This window comes from Anoplopoma fimbria, chromosome 21 (genome assembly GCF_027596085.1).
Source record: "Anoplopoma fimbria isolate UVic2021 breed Golden Eagle Sablefish chromosome 21, Afim_UVic_2022, whole genome shotgun sequence".
NCBI classification, from domain to species: Eukaryota; Metazoa; Chordata; class Actinopteri; order Perciformes; family Anoplopomatidae; genus Anoplopoma; species Anoplopoma fimbria.
This window is the reverse complement of record NC_072469.1, coordinates 16569620-16585700: the sequence shown is the minus strand read 5'-3', so window position 1 is coordinate 16585700 and position 16081 is coordinate 16569620. Positions and strand designations below refer to the sequence as shown.

Here is a 16081-nt window from a genome sequence, read left to right as displayed (position 1 = left end):
CTTGGACATTATGCGGTTCATGGAGACAGTAACAACTTATTGAGCATGTTGTCTTAATTACCATCAGGAGTGTTCCTTGTCTACTCAGTGAACGTGCAACACATATTTTAAGCATGCAATCCTTTGTGAGAATTACTCTTTCACTCCCTTGTTTTCATAACTCTTTACCATCAGTTAAATGCAACACTCCATAGCAATGTTTGGGGTTTTCTTTGGGCATTGGAAAATGAATGACAGACATGACATAAAAATGGGGTTGGGGGTGGGGTTGTTAGAAAATAATATCAACTGGACCAAGAGTCATTAAACCCTGTGCCAGGTTCACAAACTTAAAGCTAAAGTAAAATAAAAAATAAAAAAACTAACCCTAACCCTTCTCAGTCAGGCTGCAGCTTTCTCTCCAACTACAGGTAAGTGAGCAGCACTGTCAGCATCTCAGCCTGATTTAAACAGGAACGTACCAACTGCTCAGGTAAGAACAGGGGGGACTTTAGCAGGTAGTATTAAAAAACTGTAAAATAAAAAAAAAAAAAAAAAAAAGACTTAAGATACTTAAATCATTTCTGACATTTAAAGTTAGCTATTAGCACACACAAAGGGCACACAGGTATGCACCTAATTTAATTTAGTCATCTATTGTTCAGCAGTTCTCCCATTTCTTCACTTGACGGTGCCCAGTCAGAGTTGAGGGATTTAACGACGCACACCTGGTTTCACTATCACTAAACGAGCAGATGATTATCAACACTGCGTGCAGAGCAATACACACACCTTCTGTCTGATCTTCACCACAGTCTTTATTTTTAACAGTTCCCTGACAAACTACACCACTTAAAACAACCCTGTGTATCCTGTTTGTTACCAAGGATAAATTCACAGCTCTGTTAAAACACAGGGCTAAAATTGCTCATGTAACAATTAAAAAGTACCTGTTAATGCTGGCACTGAAATAGAGGAGGACAGCCATTTTAAAAAAAACTAATTGCTCTTTCGATTTACTTTTGCTCTATCTTCCTGCAAAACTCTGCTATATTTTATTTATCTCCCAGTAAGACTGCACCATCCATTAACCATACTATAACGTCAGGCATTTTCTATATCAGCATACAGATAATGACCCAGAACATTCCCAAGATCAGTAAAACGACAGTTTAACAGTTTAATCTATTCACATAAACTGCTAGTACTACCCAGGGACCTCTGGTACTTTCCAATAATTGTGTACATCGACTGTGATCTTAATCCTGTTTAAATCTGCCATGTCCGCAATTTATCGTGTAACAATTCCACCGCAAATGACCGACCATATTTCGTTAAATGTTAATATTAGTCCTGTGCGAATCAGAATCTTGGTGATTTGGGGTTGTATTTATTTATTTAAGTTTTTTTGTTTTCTCCAAGCTTCTTTTCTGCCTCTTTTCTGGTTGACAAATATGGAGTCTGCTTGGCAATTGTAAATTAAGGTTTTGACAGCATTTTAGGCGCAAATTCATGAGGTTCATCTCACTTCCAAGGCATGGAAACACATTAGCACTCAGAGCAAGTGATCTTGTGGGTATTATATAAACATAAATAGACCTATATAATAAAAGTGTGCACCACACAAACGTTAGGGGGTACTTTCTAAATCCCATGAGACCTCCTGGTAATACTAGTCCTCTGCTTAAGACAGTATTTGTGAGCTACCTTCTCTTATCACAGCACAGATTTAATGACCTTTCATCAGGGCTAAAAAAGAGAACCTCATGCTGCACCACCTTTTTAATAATCTCCTTCCTTTTCTTAATTTAGATTTGATTGGTTATGAAATGCATCGGCCTGCCGGGACTCAGGTTTTAGCATTCATCAGCATTTCCTGGTTGTAAATTGATGGCACAAAATAGAGGCATACAGTACTTCCATGCATGCATAAAGACATCGACACGCACACGGGCATGAGAGGTATAAATTATAAAGCTACACCTAGAAAAGGGCCTTCTTTCATGTTTACTGCCATGTGCATCGAAAAAAAGAGGTTTGTTGGAATAACTGAATGGATGTTACTTCAGTTTAAACCTCTAGCAAAATAAATGAATTACTGATAACTGAGATAACTCATCTCAGCTACTTCTCTACTTGTACTAGCCAGCACAGACTTGTCTAAATGTAACACAAGTACTTGCATTTACTTCTTTGTAACTTTTAAAGTATGGAGATGTTGAGTATACGCAATAATCAGAGTTGTCAATGTGTCGTTTTTTTTAGACAAGTTGCTTAATGATAATCAGCTTCTTCTGCAACTTACACATTTTTGGTATAAAGTCAAAGCTTTTTCCCCCCTAAATCCGGCACAAAGTCAATCATCAACCGGTCGTGGCTCTGCGACCTGTCCAGGCTTTTAAAGGCCAGCCTGAGTCAAACTGGAGGGGACAGTGAAATCTCATATGATGGCAGATTTGTGTGCCAGAGTTCAGTGAATGCCAGCTTATTGCTATCGAAAAGGTCACCAGGCTAGAAGCAGAATAAAAAGCCTTCACTGGGGAGAGTGGTGTGTGTGTGTGTATGTGTGTTTGTGTGTGTGTGTATATGTGTGTGTGGGATGAAGGCTGCAACCTAAGGTAACCATGCTCATATGAGCACCACACCCTCCGGCTGCATCTCTCTCTCTCTCTCTCTCTCTCTCTCTCTCTCTCTCTCTCTCTCTTCTTTCGTCAGGCTTTGGTGTCTGTTACCTTCAGCTCTCCAGGAAGCAGTCGCAGGCCTTTAAAATACACCCGCCCCTGCGAGCGCGGAATCAATTACCAGAGAGATGAAATTCTCCGATAAAGAGGCCCTAATGATAATTGCCCCGAATCTGCAATGATCTGACTTACGATACAAACCACTATTGACACTGCAGCAGCGTATTGGCAGCCAGAGTGCGCTGAAATATCAATGATAATTGTTGTGATGTTGATTTGGAGCCGCGTTACTGCCTGGGGTAAACATAAACCGTTTTACAGAGAATTGGGCTCCACGGCAAACGGAAGGGGTCATATTTCACTCGTGTTTGTGTGATTACAGTAGAGCGGAGAGAGGAAATGGTTATGTGCGAGCAAACCACGCCTGTTTAATTGAAGCACTCGTATCACATTGACTACCGGAGACATTAGGGCGACAGCGTGGCGCAAACTCCCACTAATTCAATAAGCGCTCATCAGACTGTTAAAAGGCTGGCAATAATACAGTAATGATAAACTCACTCTCAACCCAGCGTCCACAACTAGAGCGGCTCCACTGAAGCGTCAGACACGGATGATTCAGATGAGGATCAATCGGAGGTCACGGAGCCAATCCGGAGGGAGAGTTGAGGGTGACCCCGTTTTGATGCTATGGCTTCCTACCCCCTCGTCCCACCCAGCCTCCTTTGCCTTCGACCAACCTTGTCCGATCAGAGGAGTCAGCGTTTTTTCTCAAAAGTGCCTGAGAGATGTCGGGCTGAATAATGTGTCCTATGAATAAAACACATTAGCTACAAAACACGCTGAATTATTCACATTCCAGAGCCTCCATCCCGCCCCACGCAGGAGATATTAGGACTTCAGTCACCGTGTGTTTTTGCACATGGTCCTCTGGGTCTATGTCTCCCCCATGTTGAATACGTGTCGCTTCTCTCTTGATCATTCCCTCGCTGTCTTTGTCATCTGTATTTTCTTAATCCCTGTCTGCTCCTCTGTGTCTCCTCTCAGCTGACTTTCTGACGATGGAAACCGTGTATTTATACTGCTCAACTCACTACTTTTTCCTGGATACATCTCGCTATTTATCTAAAGGGGCTCTTGAAGCTGTTGAGGAGTGCGTTTGTTCTGAGAGAATCTTTGATGACTTGGTAAAGCGCGCCGGCCCACAATGGATTCATCATTTAGCGTTAATCTGAGGCGACCAGCTGTGAGTTTCAAAGTGAAAAGCGCCCCGGAATAAGGAGGAGGGCTGTTTTGCTAATTAAATACTTGACCTAATATGCATCGTTTTGGCTCATTTTATTTTCAGCTCCATCAGGAATTTGTGATTTCCATGATTGCAATGTAATTTGCAGAATCAACAGCACCACATGAACTTCAAAGGGTAAAGCAATCAACCGATCACTGCTTTTTATAGTACTGTTCGCATATGAAATCCCTCATTATCCCAATTAAACTAGTCTAAGACAGGGTGGAACCCCTTCATCAACAAGTCGATCAGGGCAGACTTGTTCAGTCACACAGCGACCCCTTTGGAAACAGGACGACGGGTCTACAGCCGTGGTAACGGCTCTGTGAGGCTGTAGGCACAGTGGTGCTTCGAGCTAAATGCTAATGTCAACATGCTAACATGCAGGAATAATGTTTACCACGTTCACCATTTTGCCAAGGAGACACAAGCATTGCTCCTGCTACTTTATCTTGAAAGTCATCAGTAGAAGATCTGACGCAGACAAACGCAGTCATATCTCACAGGAAGACAAATATGCTGACAGCTATGGTAAAAATGTGGCACTGGATTCCCTAAATAAACATTTAAAGGGTGAAAAATGACCATATTAGTGAATGCTGGGCCACTGTGTATGAGTAAAATAAAAGCAATGAACACTTACATGTGCATGTGCAAATGTGTTGCTAATGCAAGAAAAACAAAAGCCTTATTCACTGGAACTTAAAATAGCGTTCCACTTAACTTCTGAAACTGTACATGCTGTTGTATTTTTAGTCCACCTGCGCACTATTCCACCCAGAGATTGTTTGAATTTTTAGGCCACCCACTCATCCGACTCTGTTAAAAGAGTGACGCAACAGACAAGCAGAAATCAAAAATGAACGAGGGAACCGTATTTTTTCATGTGACTCTGATGTGTGTGTTGGAGTGAGATGTGTGTGTGTTTTGTTCATCGGTTGAGTCAGAGTTTTTCTGCAAGTGAACAACACATGAGACAGTGTTTGCAGTGCACACCCAGAAACAGCTTTCTAAACAGCAGAACATGACGTCAATGGGCACGAGCCTCTAGTTCTTCAGCCCCGGCAACGTATCTGAGTCACACAGGCTTTGAGAGTGTCTGTCACGGCTGTGGGGTCGGAACCAAGCCGAGTAGACACACGATACGCAGACACAGATAAGAAAGCTGCCTTGCTGTTATGTGCGTGTGTGTACAATTTTTTAAATGAAAGATTTGGAGGGGTTTCGTCACTTTTTGCATGTACTCACCAGGGCACAGTAAGTCTCCGGAGGGTCTCCACAGGTGATGTTAGGGGGATCCAGAGTGACCTTCAGGTACTGGGTCATGTCCGCTGCCTCTGGCTGGCAGGCCATGTAGTCCCAGGTAAGGCCTTCATCTGAGTACACCTGGGACTTGCACACATCGTAGTGGCCCCATGCCGCCGGGTAGTGCTGCATGGCCGCCTGGCAAACGCCGGTCCACAGCGCCTGCAGCGTCAACGCAAAATGGAAACGCATGACTGGTCCTCTCTCGAAGGGGCCTGTGTCTCCTGCTGAGGGGGGGGTACTAACAAGGGCTCCCTCTTCTACTTCCACTTAATCCAACTCACTCAACTGGAGTGAGGAGGCATGCCAAACTCCCCCTCGGGTGGAGTGAGAGTCTGTTTAGAAGTGACTTGTTGTTTTTTCGTTACTATTTCTGTCTCTTTCAGGTTTTCTTGGGTTGGTGGGTAACTACGAGGGATGGCGAGGTTTTCCAGCCCGTTGAGGAGATAAGAGGGGAGGATTGAGGGAGGGAGGAGGAGGAGGAGGACAAGGGGAGGGGGAGGCCGAGAGAGGGAGATAGCCCTCTGACACGCTGATAGGAGGATGGGTGACAGGTCTCCTCAGCTCGCCCGGCTGTCAATCATGGTCCTCTTCCTGCACGGCGATCCGGTGCTGCGGAGAAACAGAAGAAGGAGGGGGAGGGGGGGGGTGGGGTGGGGTGAATATACCTCTCTTGTGGGAGTAGAATTTGACAGTGAGAGAACATTAGCTGCCGCCATGGCACGGTGTGAAAGGCGTATGTGTGAGTAGAGAGCTGGATGGGTGCAAGGTAGGGGTGCCATGTTGGTGTTTGTTGTCCATCAAAACAAAGAAAATCAGGAAGTGAGGCCATCGGGGTAAATTGGATCCTGCTGCTTTCACACCAAACCCTCATCTCACTCAGCGATGTCGGGCCTACAGTGTTACATATACTGTTCAGCTTTCTCCATCCACTCACACACCCCACACACTCCACACTGCATGAGCTGGAATGATAAAGAGTAGACATCTAGATCTGATCAGATGGTGCAGTCTTAAGCAGGAGCAGAACTGTGAGGTGCTCCACTTAATGTTGATTGCCTCCATAGAGAGGCTAAACTGTCTGTGTGGGATATTACTATCAAATACTATTGTTTATAACTATTGTTTATATACTTGTGGGAAAAGAGAGAATGTATAGCAGTGAACGAATACATTCAATGGTTATGAAAATACATTTATAGAAAAAAATACTTAGTCAGTTAGTGGACTGCCATCACTCAAATCTTTATATTTCAGCTTATTGTGCCTCAACCTGCACATTACACACCGTCATTTGATCCTTGGTTAATACAAAAAACATGATCATAGCAGCTTTATACTAGAGTTAACAAGTGAAAATCACAACACCAGACTTTCACTCAAACAGGATAAAGTGGCCACTAAATATTACATTACATTACATTACAGTCATTTAGCAGACGCTTTTATCCAAAGCGACTTACAGGAAGTGTATTCAACATATAAATATCTTGTGGCTAGTGCTGCTTTCACGTTCTTTCTCTTATGCGCTAGCTGTCTGTAGTTGGAGCCTCTGCACTGTATCACACACGGTGATTTACTTTCCCAGGCTACATTGCACCCATTTATATCTGCCAACCACTGTGAGCGGTGGCCTCACTTTTCCTTTTGTCAAAAGTTTTTGTAGCTCAGCATCAGACTTGCTCCCGCTGTCCTACCGTTACTTCCGATGGACATACGTTACAGTTTAATAAGAAGTAGCCTTTTCTTGATTTAGTTTTTGAACAAAAATCCTCAACGTGTGTATACCTTGATGTTTCTCTATCCAGAAACGCAGCAGTGAGCCAGTTGGATGAGCCCGTGGATACAGGTATGTGGAATGTCTCACGGCTTCAAACTGCAGCATAACTGCAGGAGATTTTGTGTGCTGAGCAATACACCCTCCAGTCATCAGTGAACAGTAAGAAGCTACTGTGTTAGACAGTGTTTTTTATTTTAAAATCTGTGTTATTAACTTATTAACTCCAATTACAATTTATCATTAGATTAGATTATATACTGGGCCACAACAACATTAAATAAAAAAATAACAGTGTATGGGTAGAAAAGAAGGGGGAAGATATTATAAGCATACCACAAACTGATCAGCGTTTCAAGAGATGTATATACAAAGTCTGGATTTCAGCACTATCAGTCGGGAACAAGTTGTGACGGAACGACGAGGTGACCTTTGTAATGTGAGAAAGACAATACGGGAAAAAGAATATACTGTATAGACAGTACAGGAGTTGTGTTCACATTTAACAGAACTCCAGAATTCTGAAGACTAGACGCCTTTCAGATGATTCTCTTGAATACTGAGACAGTGTTAAGATGTACAGATCCGGAGATTTGACGTACGGAAGAAAAACAAAACGTTTCACATGTGTGTATGTATAGGAATGTGGAAATAGTAATAGTAATTGCTATTTGCCTCTTAAAAGTATACATTTAATGTGTTGTGACAAAGTAAAAAAGACCTTGAGCTGCATCGGTGTCTGATATTTTGTGCTATTCAGAGCAATTTCAATCTGATGGAATGTAAATCATCATTTTAAAGAGCAGACAAGGTCAGGGGAAAAGGCTCAGTAGCATACAAGTATATCAAATAGAAAGCAGCAAGTGCACACAAAGAAAAAAGCATCATCTATTTCCACAGGAAACAAGAAGGTGTTGGCAGAAAATCTTGGTAAAGATGAGGAATTCAAGAACATGACACAACAAGATGCATCTAAGAAATTGCCATTCTTGTGCAAAATAGCGATAATTACATGAGTAGAAAGAAGTCTAAGCCAAAGGTATTGCTGGAAGCTGGGATCCGATTTTGCACCAGACAATGTAAAACCAAAAAAAAAAAAAGAATACAAGCGCAGGTATTGCTATTCAGAGGACGGAGGAAAGGAGGAAGAAGTTAAGGGGGGGAAGAAATGAAGCACCTTAAATGTAAAATGTAAGGATGTCAATGGGGGCGATGTCAGCAGGTGAGGAAGCAGCCAATTATCCAGAGGAACTTTTGGCACCGAGCTCCCTGTTCCCATTAAGAGACATAATATTACTGTGTTATGGGAGGAGACTAAAGAGATGGCCAGAGAGTGTCTGTATAAGTGTGTGTGTGTGTGTGTGTGTGTGTGTGTGTGTGTGTGTGTGTGTGTGTGTGTGTGTGTGTGTGTGTGTGTGTGTGTGTGTGTGTGATTCACGTGCAGAGGTTCAAGTCCTGGGTAATGAGACAACAAGCGGTGGCGTGGCTTGGATAACAAGCAAAAGAGATCACAAAAGCAGGGGTCATTATCACTCCACCTTCCCGGACGCAGCGGCTCCTTCCTTTCATTACTCCCTGCTTATAACCCTCCGTCGCTTCCAAGGAGGAGAGGGGAGGGGAGGGGAGAGGAGAGCAGATGGAAGAAGTGTGGATGTGCATTTTAAGTGAGAAAAGCTTTTTTTTTATTTTAGGGCAGGTCGCTTCCTCCAACCATCGATCAAGGTCTGAGGACATCAGAGGAGGCGCGCTCACAGGAAGTCTGACGTTCTTGCGTGTACAGGAATATTTAGTGCACCGTAGGCACAGAGGGATAAACACTTACAGTAACGGGGGAGTTCGCTGGGTGTGACTGCCAGGCTAACTATTTTTGTAATAAAATAAAATAAAATAAAATGCATTTAATGAAGCATTGTCACAACACATTCATCTAGCACATTTTATCAATGGCGTTACCTCCAGTGTGTTGGGAACACACTTGAAATATGTGAAAAAGTCACATGGGGAAAAATGTTTTTCAAAAAACAAAGGTGAAAAAGGAAATAGTTTGTGCTGATGTGGTTTTTCCACAGCGATGTTTAAATACCTGCATAAAAAAATCTAAAAACTACATCTACCCTAATTGATAATGTAGTATCTATTAATATACAACTTTTATTTTACTAAAAAAGTTCAACTACAGGCCACATGACTAATTCAACAACTATTCTCTAGTTTCCACATCCCACTTCTACACTGTAGATGTACACTGGACTGAGATTAGTTTACAAACTAGTTGCGATAGGAGAGCACTCAGAAACTTTCCCCCTTCAGCAGAGGAAGGTGAAAGCCGCACACACATCATTCTGCACCGTGAGGCTCAAACATCCAAGTGGAGGAACAATAAGCTAAACACATTTTGGAGTGGAGCAGGACCTATGAATAAAATATGAAAAAAGATATGAAAAATGTTAATAAAAGAAATGTGAAATCAAAAAAGTTAAAGAAGCAATTTTAAGGTGTAACAGAGAGGGAAGTAAAAGTTAATTAATGTTTTAACGATATTTAAAAAAGGAGGGTTTGAACACTAAACTGAAGATGAAAGGAAGTTAAGTAGACAAAATGTTATGTGTAGGCAGGTATTAAACACTTAAAATACTTCAATTAAAATATTCACCTGAGTTAGTGTCTCATTCATCTTTTTAATAGTTATGGTGGATAAATATTTGGCATGTCATTCTGCTTGAAAATCAGAAACATCAAATTTAGCAAACCGATTGGCTCCTTCAGGTCAGATATAGGCCTTCAGCGTACACAGTGCTAGTGAACCACACACTACTGTAGACCGGTTTGTGAGTTGAGCCTTCACAGCCCGCCCGACACCACAGGGGACCCAAAGATAAGCAACCCGCCAGCGCTGCAAACCGCAAGCTCGGTTTTGTATTTAAAGATGAGAAGTGCTTGTGAGTTCACCCCACCCACCCAAACATACACCCGTGAACCCAATTGCTCCCCCATCTCTGGGGCCCAGAAACAGCCCTCGGTGTCCGCTTCTATTTCATCCCCGGGGCCAGTCGAGCATGACGGAGTGTTTCTCCGAACCACAGGGGAAATGTTACACGCAAGTCCCCAGAGCCGCTCTTTACTACTGCTGGGAGTCACTTGTAAATCATGCATGTCATCAAATGAAGGAGCACGTCCCTCATAGCTGCCCTTTTTCTACCTCTTTCTCACTTTGAACCGAAAACTTCTGCAGGTGAACATACCCTCTCACTTAGACGACACTTGGAGCGCTTTCCGTGGCAATTTTATCAAACTGCAAAATCACACTCAAAATTCAAATCACATTCAAATTGGCAAATAAATACTATTTGTTTTCCTCCTTTTGGCCACAATCAGTTCATCTACCATCCATCCACTTTTCAATTATTGCACATATGGATTATTTTATTTCTTACTGACCAGTAGTCTGAGTGGGTTCAGCATTTTGTCCTGCTGCTGGCTATAGTGGGACCAACATTGTGAACTGCTCCAGACTCCAGATCCAAAAAGGCCCATTCTTTCCTCACCGAGAACCCAATGGAAAGAACCGTCAGGTCATAATCTCACACCAATCACCTACGGTGGCCCACAGGGGGCAGTACTTACACACCTGCCTGTCTATTAAAAAAAACATTTGCACATTATATTATTATAAATTTCCCATAATTGAAAGAAAACTGTCCACTTTAGGTCTAAAGGATGTGCAGAGCACAGAGCGAGGTGGAATAATTACAAGGTTACCGCTTATATCCCAGCTACTTTCCCCCCTTTCATTTTTAATTTCACGCATTTAATGCACTTTCAAGGGCAATTTCTGACTCTGCTGCTGTCCTGTCTCTAGCTACTTTCATCTTTTCTGCCTCTACCTGTTTCATATTCTTTCATATTAAGAGCGCTGTAGAGAGAGGTGCAGACACACAGGAGGGCAGACAGTCAGAACCTGATGAAAGATGGATAAAGATAGAAGCTGGCCGGGCTTCAGAAAAAATGAGAAAAAATCCTCCTGCCTTCTCTCTGAGCTCCACACACCAGATTTCTCTGCCTGCCTTTCCAGAATCCCTAATCTTGTCTGTTAACAACCTGCCAATAGGGCGGCCGTCCTCATGAATAAACATACGGAGAGTGGAGCGTGGCCCCACAAACATGACAGCCAGCCTCGCCGTGGAACAGCGAGCACGCCCATAATACATCCCCGGGGCTTGCCTCCGAGTCAGCCCATCACTTAGCGCTCTTCTCCACTTCTTAAAATGTCGCCGCCTCTAATCGGCAGGCTTATGATCTTTTAATAATGACGACAGGTAGCAAATGGCTGGAGAGTTGACAGCTGGTTAAGTGGCGGCGCTTTAGGGATGGGTGGGCAGCGTCAGGAAGAATCAAAGCTGGGGCTCTGCTCTGCGGTTAGACAAACAGATAATACTGCCAGCGTCAAGGCTTGTTTTCCACCTTTGATGTGATGAACTACGACCTGTCTGGGAAACCTGCATGGAATACAAATTTGAGCCATAACAAGTGCCTCACCCAGAGAGAATTTCATTAGTTTAGAGTTTTTAGATTCTCATAGTTTGAGAGGCTTTTTTTCCTACCCTGACAAAGAAGATTTGGGAGAACCACTGAAAAGGCAAGATTAGTGCTGGCTCTCAAAAAAAAAAGGTCCTGCTTGAACCCTGCTGAGGTAATGGTTCCTTTAACAGGATGTGGCTGCAGCCTCTCCTCAAACCCGGCGTCTACTGGGGCCAGACAGGTCGGGCCTCTGAAGGCAAGCCGGTCCCTGACGGCTGAAGACGTGCTCCACTTGCCTCCACCAGCTGCATCTGCCACAATCCTCCATCACTCCCCCTTGTCCCACTTCTTACTGCAGCCACCCCCCCCCACCCCACCCCTACCCCACTCCCACCCCCACCCCGGAGCTGCAGACTGCCACATGCACTCTGTATGTGCGAGAGCGGCCCTTCTGACAGGGTGACTGTGCCAGTGCTGACCCAAGTCGAGCTGAACACCCCCGGGGGCCAGTTACTCCAGCCCCACATAAACAGCAGTGAACGTGGGTGGGGGGGGGGGGGATGAGACAGTGAGACGAGATCACGCCTCCCTCCATCCCTCTCGCTCCCGCCGCCTCTCCTCGCCACCAAGCATGCTTCTCTTGGCGACACGGGAACACCTCATGCATTATTAAAGACACTCTTCCTAAAAGGCTGCTAGCACATTACTCTGCAACCACGGTGACATGTCTGGATACTCAAAATGTCCACTTTAGCTCGAAACAAATGCGCTCGCCCAGGTAGCTCTGGCGTGCTGGAAGTAAAACGCAGGAGGAGTCCTTATCGCCCGTCGTTATTTCACAGGATGAGTGAAACACTAACTGAAGCCATAAGACTGGGAGGTGCAACTGGAAAGTCTAATAATAACTCATCCAGTTTTTTTTCCCAAAATGCTGAACTTCAAATGCACAGTGTGCTCGCATCCACTCAGGATGTGCCTCAGCCCTTAAGACACCATGTTTATATATAATAGTTACGCGCACAAACCAATTACCAATTAAAAGAATAATTGGTAAGGTTCGATACAAGGCCGAGGTAAAACCGCGAGGGTCATGCAGATTATAATTGCTATAGATAATATCGTTGCGGAAGAGCATTAAACAGACCTCAGACTTTTGTGTAATAATATCGGCCTCAAGTCACAGGGCTGTAAATCACAAAGGAGCATTGAGATCAAGCACTTTGGATCAAATGAGAAGCTAATGCATGAGTAAAGAGTGCAGCAATGTTGAGAGCTCGTAGCAAAACAAATCTGTAACAGGCTGCTCATATCATTAAAGCTAGGCCAACTGGCTGCAGCATGACACAAATGGAATTATGCGTGATGGATGATGGGCAACGATGAGGTCATAGGTTCCACAAGGGGGCGCCTCTAAAATGACCTGAAGACATGCTGACAAGTTTCAGAAGCATTCAAGGTTTCCTCTTTTGTTAATATGAAGAGTTCTTCCTTTGTGGTTCTGAGGCTTAGAAGTTCTTTTTGTGCTGTTTAGAAGGAGAAGAAGAGCCACAGCTTCCTACCCACTGCTCATCTGTTCATTACAGGAGACACACGCAGCCAGAGGAGAGGATATGATCCACACCAAGTAAACTTTACAAGCAAAAAGGACAAACGCACATAAAAAAAACTTACATTTCCTTGTTAAAGGTACTCCCTGTCCCCTCGCTCAACAAGTTCAGAGCAGCAGAATGAAGATGAGTGAAGAGAAGGAGCTCTTTAAGACGCGCTCCTCGACAGGAATGTGATGAGTGCGGCGCGTCAGTCTCGGAGGAATCGCCGTGCGCACCATCTCTCACTCACTGGGTTTTGGAGAGACCGAGGCTTGAGGGGAGAGAAAAAACGATCAAGAGGAGGATTTTCCTGCCACTTCAAAAAAAACACAGCGAATGACTGATGGCCGTCCAGAGGGCTCGGTCAGCACCGTAAACGGGGGGGGTATCTGAGCACGGGCTCCGGTGCCAAGGTGTCCATCATCCTCTCTCCAAGTGTCACTCCATCACGGAGTCAATCTGAGGCGCAGCGATGTCCGCAGAAAAGACCAACCACCCCCCCCCCCCCCCCACCCCCTCCCACCCCAAAAAAAAAAAAAAAAGCCCACTTCTGCAAACTTTGACCTGCTCTCGTGCGTCCCTCCTCTTTATAATTCCTTTATTTTCCAAACAGTCCAGCTTGCGGATCTCTGCGCGAATCTCGTCCCCTCTCTCTCTCTCTCTCTCTCTCTTCTTCTTCTTCTTCTTCTTCTTCTCCCCGCTATGAATAGTCTTCAGCCACTCAACAGGGACATTGGATCACACCAATTAGACTCGCATCCCCTCCTGGTTGTTGTTTCTTTTCCTCCCCCCCGGCACGGCGCAGCACCGCCCGCCCAGCAGACGCAGATGACGGGGATGATATCAGAGGAGACGCGCACTCACTCAGCTCGTCTCCCACCCCCACCCGCGCACACCTATGGTTTCTCTCCCCACCCATCTAGCCCGTGCTCCACCTCGCCTTCAACCCCACACACACACACACACACACACACACACACACACACACACACACACACACACACACACAGGGAGGAGGATCGCCCGTAGTTGAACCTCTTCACTGGATCGCGTTAAATTATCCAAGAAATGCGCGCGTTAATGGTCTCAAAGGAATCATTGCATCCGGGTAAAATAGAAGGAAGAAAATTATAACTATGACTGCGATTAAACAGCGTGTTCAAAACATGGGTTATTTAAAGTGTTGAGGCCATTGTGCGTCCTCAGATGCCAAATGCTTTCTTCAAAAAAAATTCTGAATGGTGCGTAATTGTTGCCAAAAAAAAAAAAGTGATTCAACTCTATTATGCAAATAAAACTATGTGTTTATGGAGTTGAACTACCCTCGACTAATTCATTAAACAAACACTCCAAACTAGAGGAGGTCTTCTTATAATAAAATAACTCACATAGGACAAAAGGTGTCACTCCAGCGCCATTAAAAAAAAAAAAAAAAAAGAAACTGACCGCTGATAATTGGCCATAAAATAAGTTATTATAAAGTAAACCGGGTCTTTGACACGGCTTAACATCATCTCAGCCTCATCTACACAATAGAAGCCCTAACGAGGTCAGTTTGATCAGAAGAGCACCGTCTTCTTCTCGCACATGTCATTGATTACCACAAAGCTGTCAGAGCTGGGGGGGTGGTGTTAGCAGCAGTCAGGTCACGACACAGGTTAACCTCTCAGCAGGTCGACCAGCCGATATGTGTCGATGCCTGCGGTCCAGGCCCGGAGAGGCCCTAATCCCCCCCGGACGCATCACCCGGTGCTGGGGGGCTTGTAACGCTCATTGCTGCCGTCAGAGAGACACAGGACGTGCGTCAAAGTCTCCCTGTGACCAGACGGATTGGTTTATAAAGATGAAACACAGGTCAAAGATGGTTATCCAGCGTGAGAGAGAGAAAAATAATCATAATAATAAAAAATCAATTGGATGTCAGGAGCGCTGCTTCCGTGTTATCCACAAACGAGCAGGAATCATGTGTGTTATTATCTGCACAAAGCACGACCAATGCATGTTAAAGGGTTTAGATGTGGACACGCAGCGAGTCCTGGATAGCCTCACACACACAGAACAGGTGAGTTATGGACAGAAACGTAAGAGCACAGCAGTTCAAAGTGTGAGAAATAAAAGATCTGTTTTTTTCCTGACAAGAGTGTGGAGACTACAACATCTAAGCTACACCTGATTTCCATTTCTTTTCCTTTTTTCCTGCTTAGTACATTCCGACACATAGGGGGGGGGGAAGTGCCAAATGAAAGCAGGTAAAGATAACCAGCAGCAGCAAAAGAAAAAAATAAATAAAATAGCATCTGTTTCTCAGAATACTGGGCTTACTTTACTCTAATCACGACGCACAGTTCGGACACCCACTCGGTGCTTCAAAAGTTTAGGCGCTCCGGCGTCCTGTCGGAGGCTGACTGGATGGAGGCTGACTGGATGGAGGCTGACTGGATGGAGGCTGACTGGATGGAGGGATGAGAAAGAAAAGCAGCTGCCGGAGCCTCTCACCTTTGGTTCCTCAGTGCCTCATACCGCAGAGGAGCAGGACAGCCACTCGTGTCGCCTGTTGCAGCCGAATAAATCCGCTTTGAAACGGGACATGTTTAGCGGCGCAGTGGAAAGCGAGCAGCTCGTCTCCGCCGCTCCCGGGGAATGGAGGAGAGCTTCCCGGTAACCAGAGCCGGACACCACACGTTGGGGTCCGACGGGAGGAAGAAAAAAAAAGAAAGAAATGTCCCCCAAGCCCAGTGTAACAGATCTATTTTCAGTTTAAAGTTGAAGCGGATGATCGCGATGAGATTCCAAGTGAAGTGGCTCCCTGAGAGAGAGCCAGCAGAGAGTGACTCACTGCTCTCAGACACACCGAGGCGCTCAGTCTCTGACAACTGACTCTCACCTCAAGTTGATTTCTTTGCTGAAGCTTGAGAGCCGGATCTCAGTGCGGCCATGAGCAGGA

General features: G+C 44.7%; 1 protein-coding gene across 5 annotated transcripts in view; it reads right to left on the bottom strand.

The window, feature by feature from the left end:
- Window positions 1-15679, bottom strand: part of ntng1a (netrin g1a) — a 99052-nt gene extending 83373 nt beyond the window's left edge. For 4 of the 5 annotated variants that reach the window (XM_054622902.1, XM_054622904.1, XM_054622906.1 and 1 more), the window contains exons 1-2: window positions 15634-15679; window positions 5197-5865 (exon numbers count right to left, since the gene is read on the bottom strand). In XM_054622902.1, coding sequence (XP_054478877.1) covers window positions 5197-5445 — 249 coding nt within the window. In that variant the 5' untranslated portion in view covers window positions 5446-5865; window positions 15634-15679. Of the gene's footprint in view, window positions 1-5196; window positions 5866-13219; window positions 13262-15633 lie in introns of those variants that run through there. The other variant, XM_054622903.1, reaches the window with a different exon arrangement.
- Between the last annotated feature and the right edge of the window lie 402 nt (window positions 15680-16081).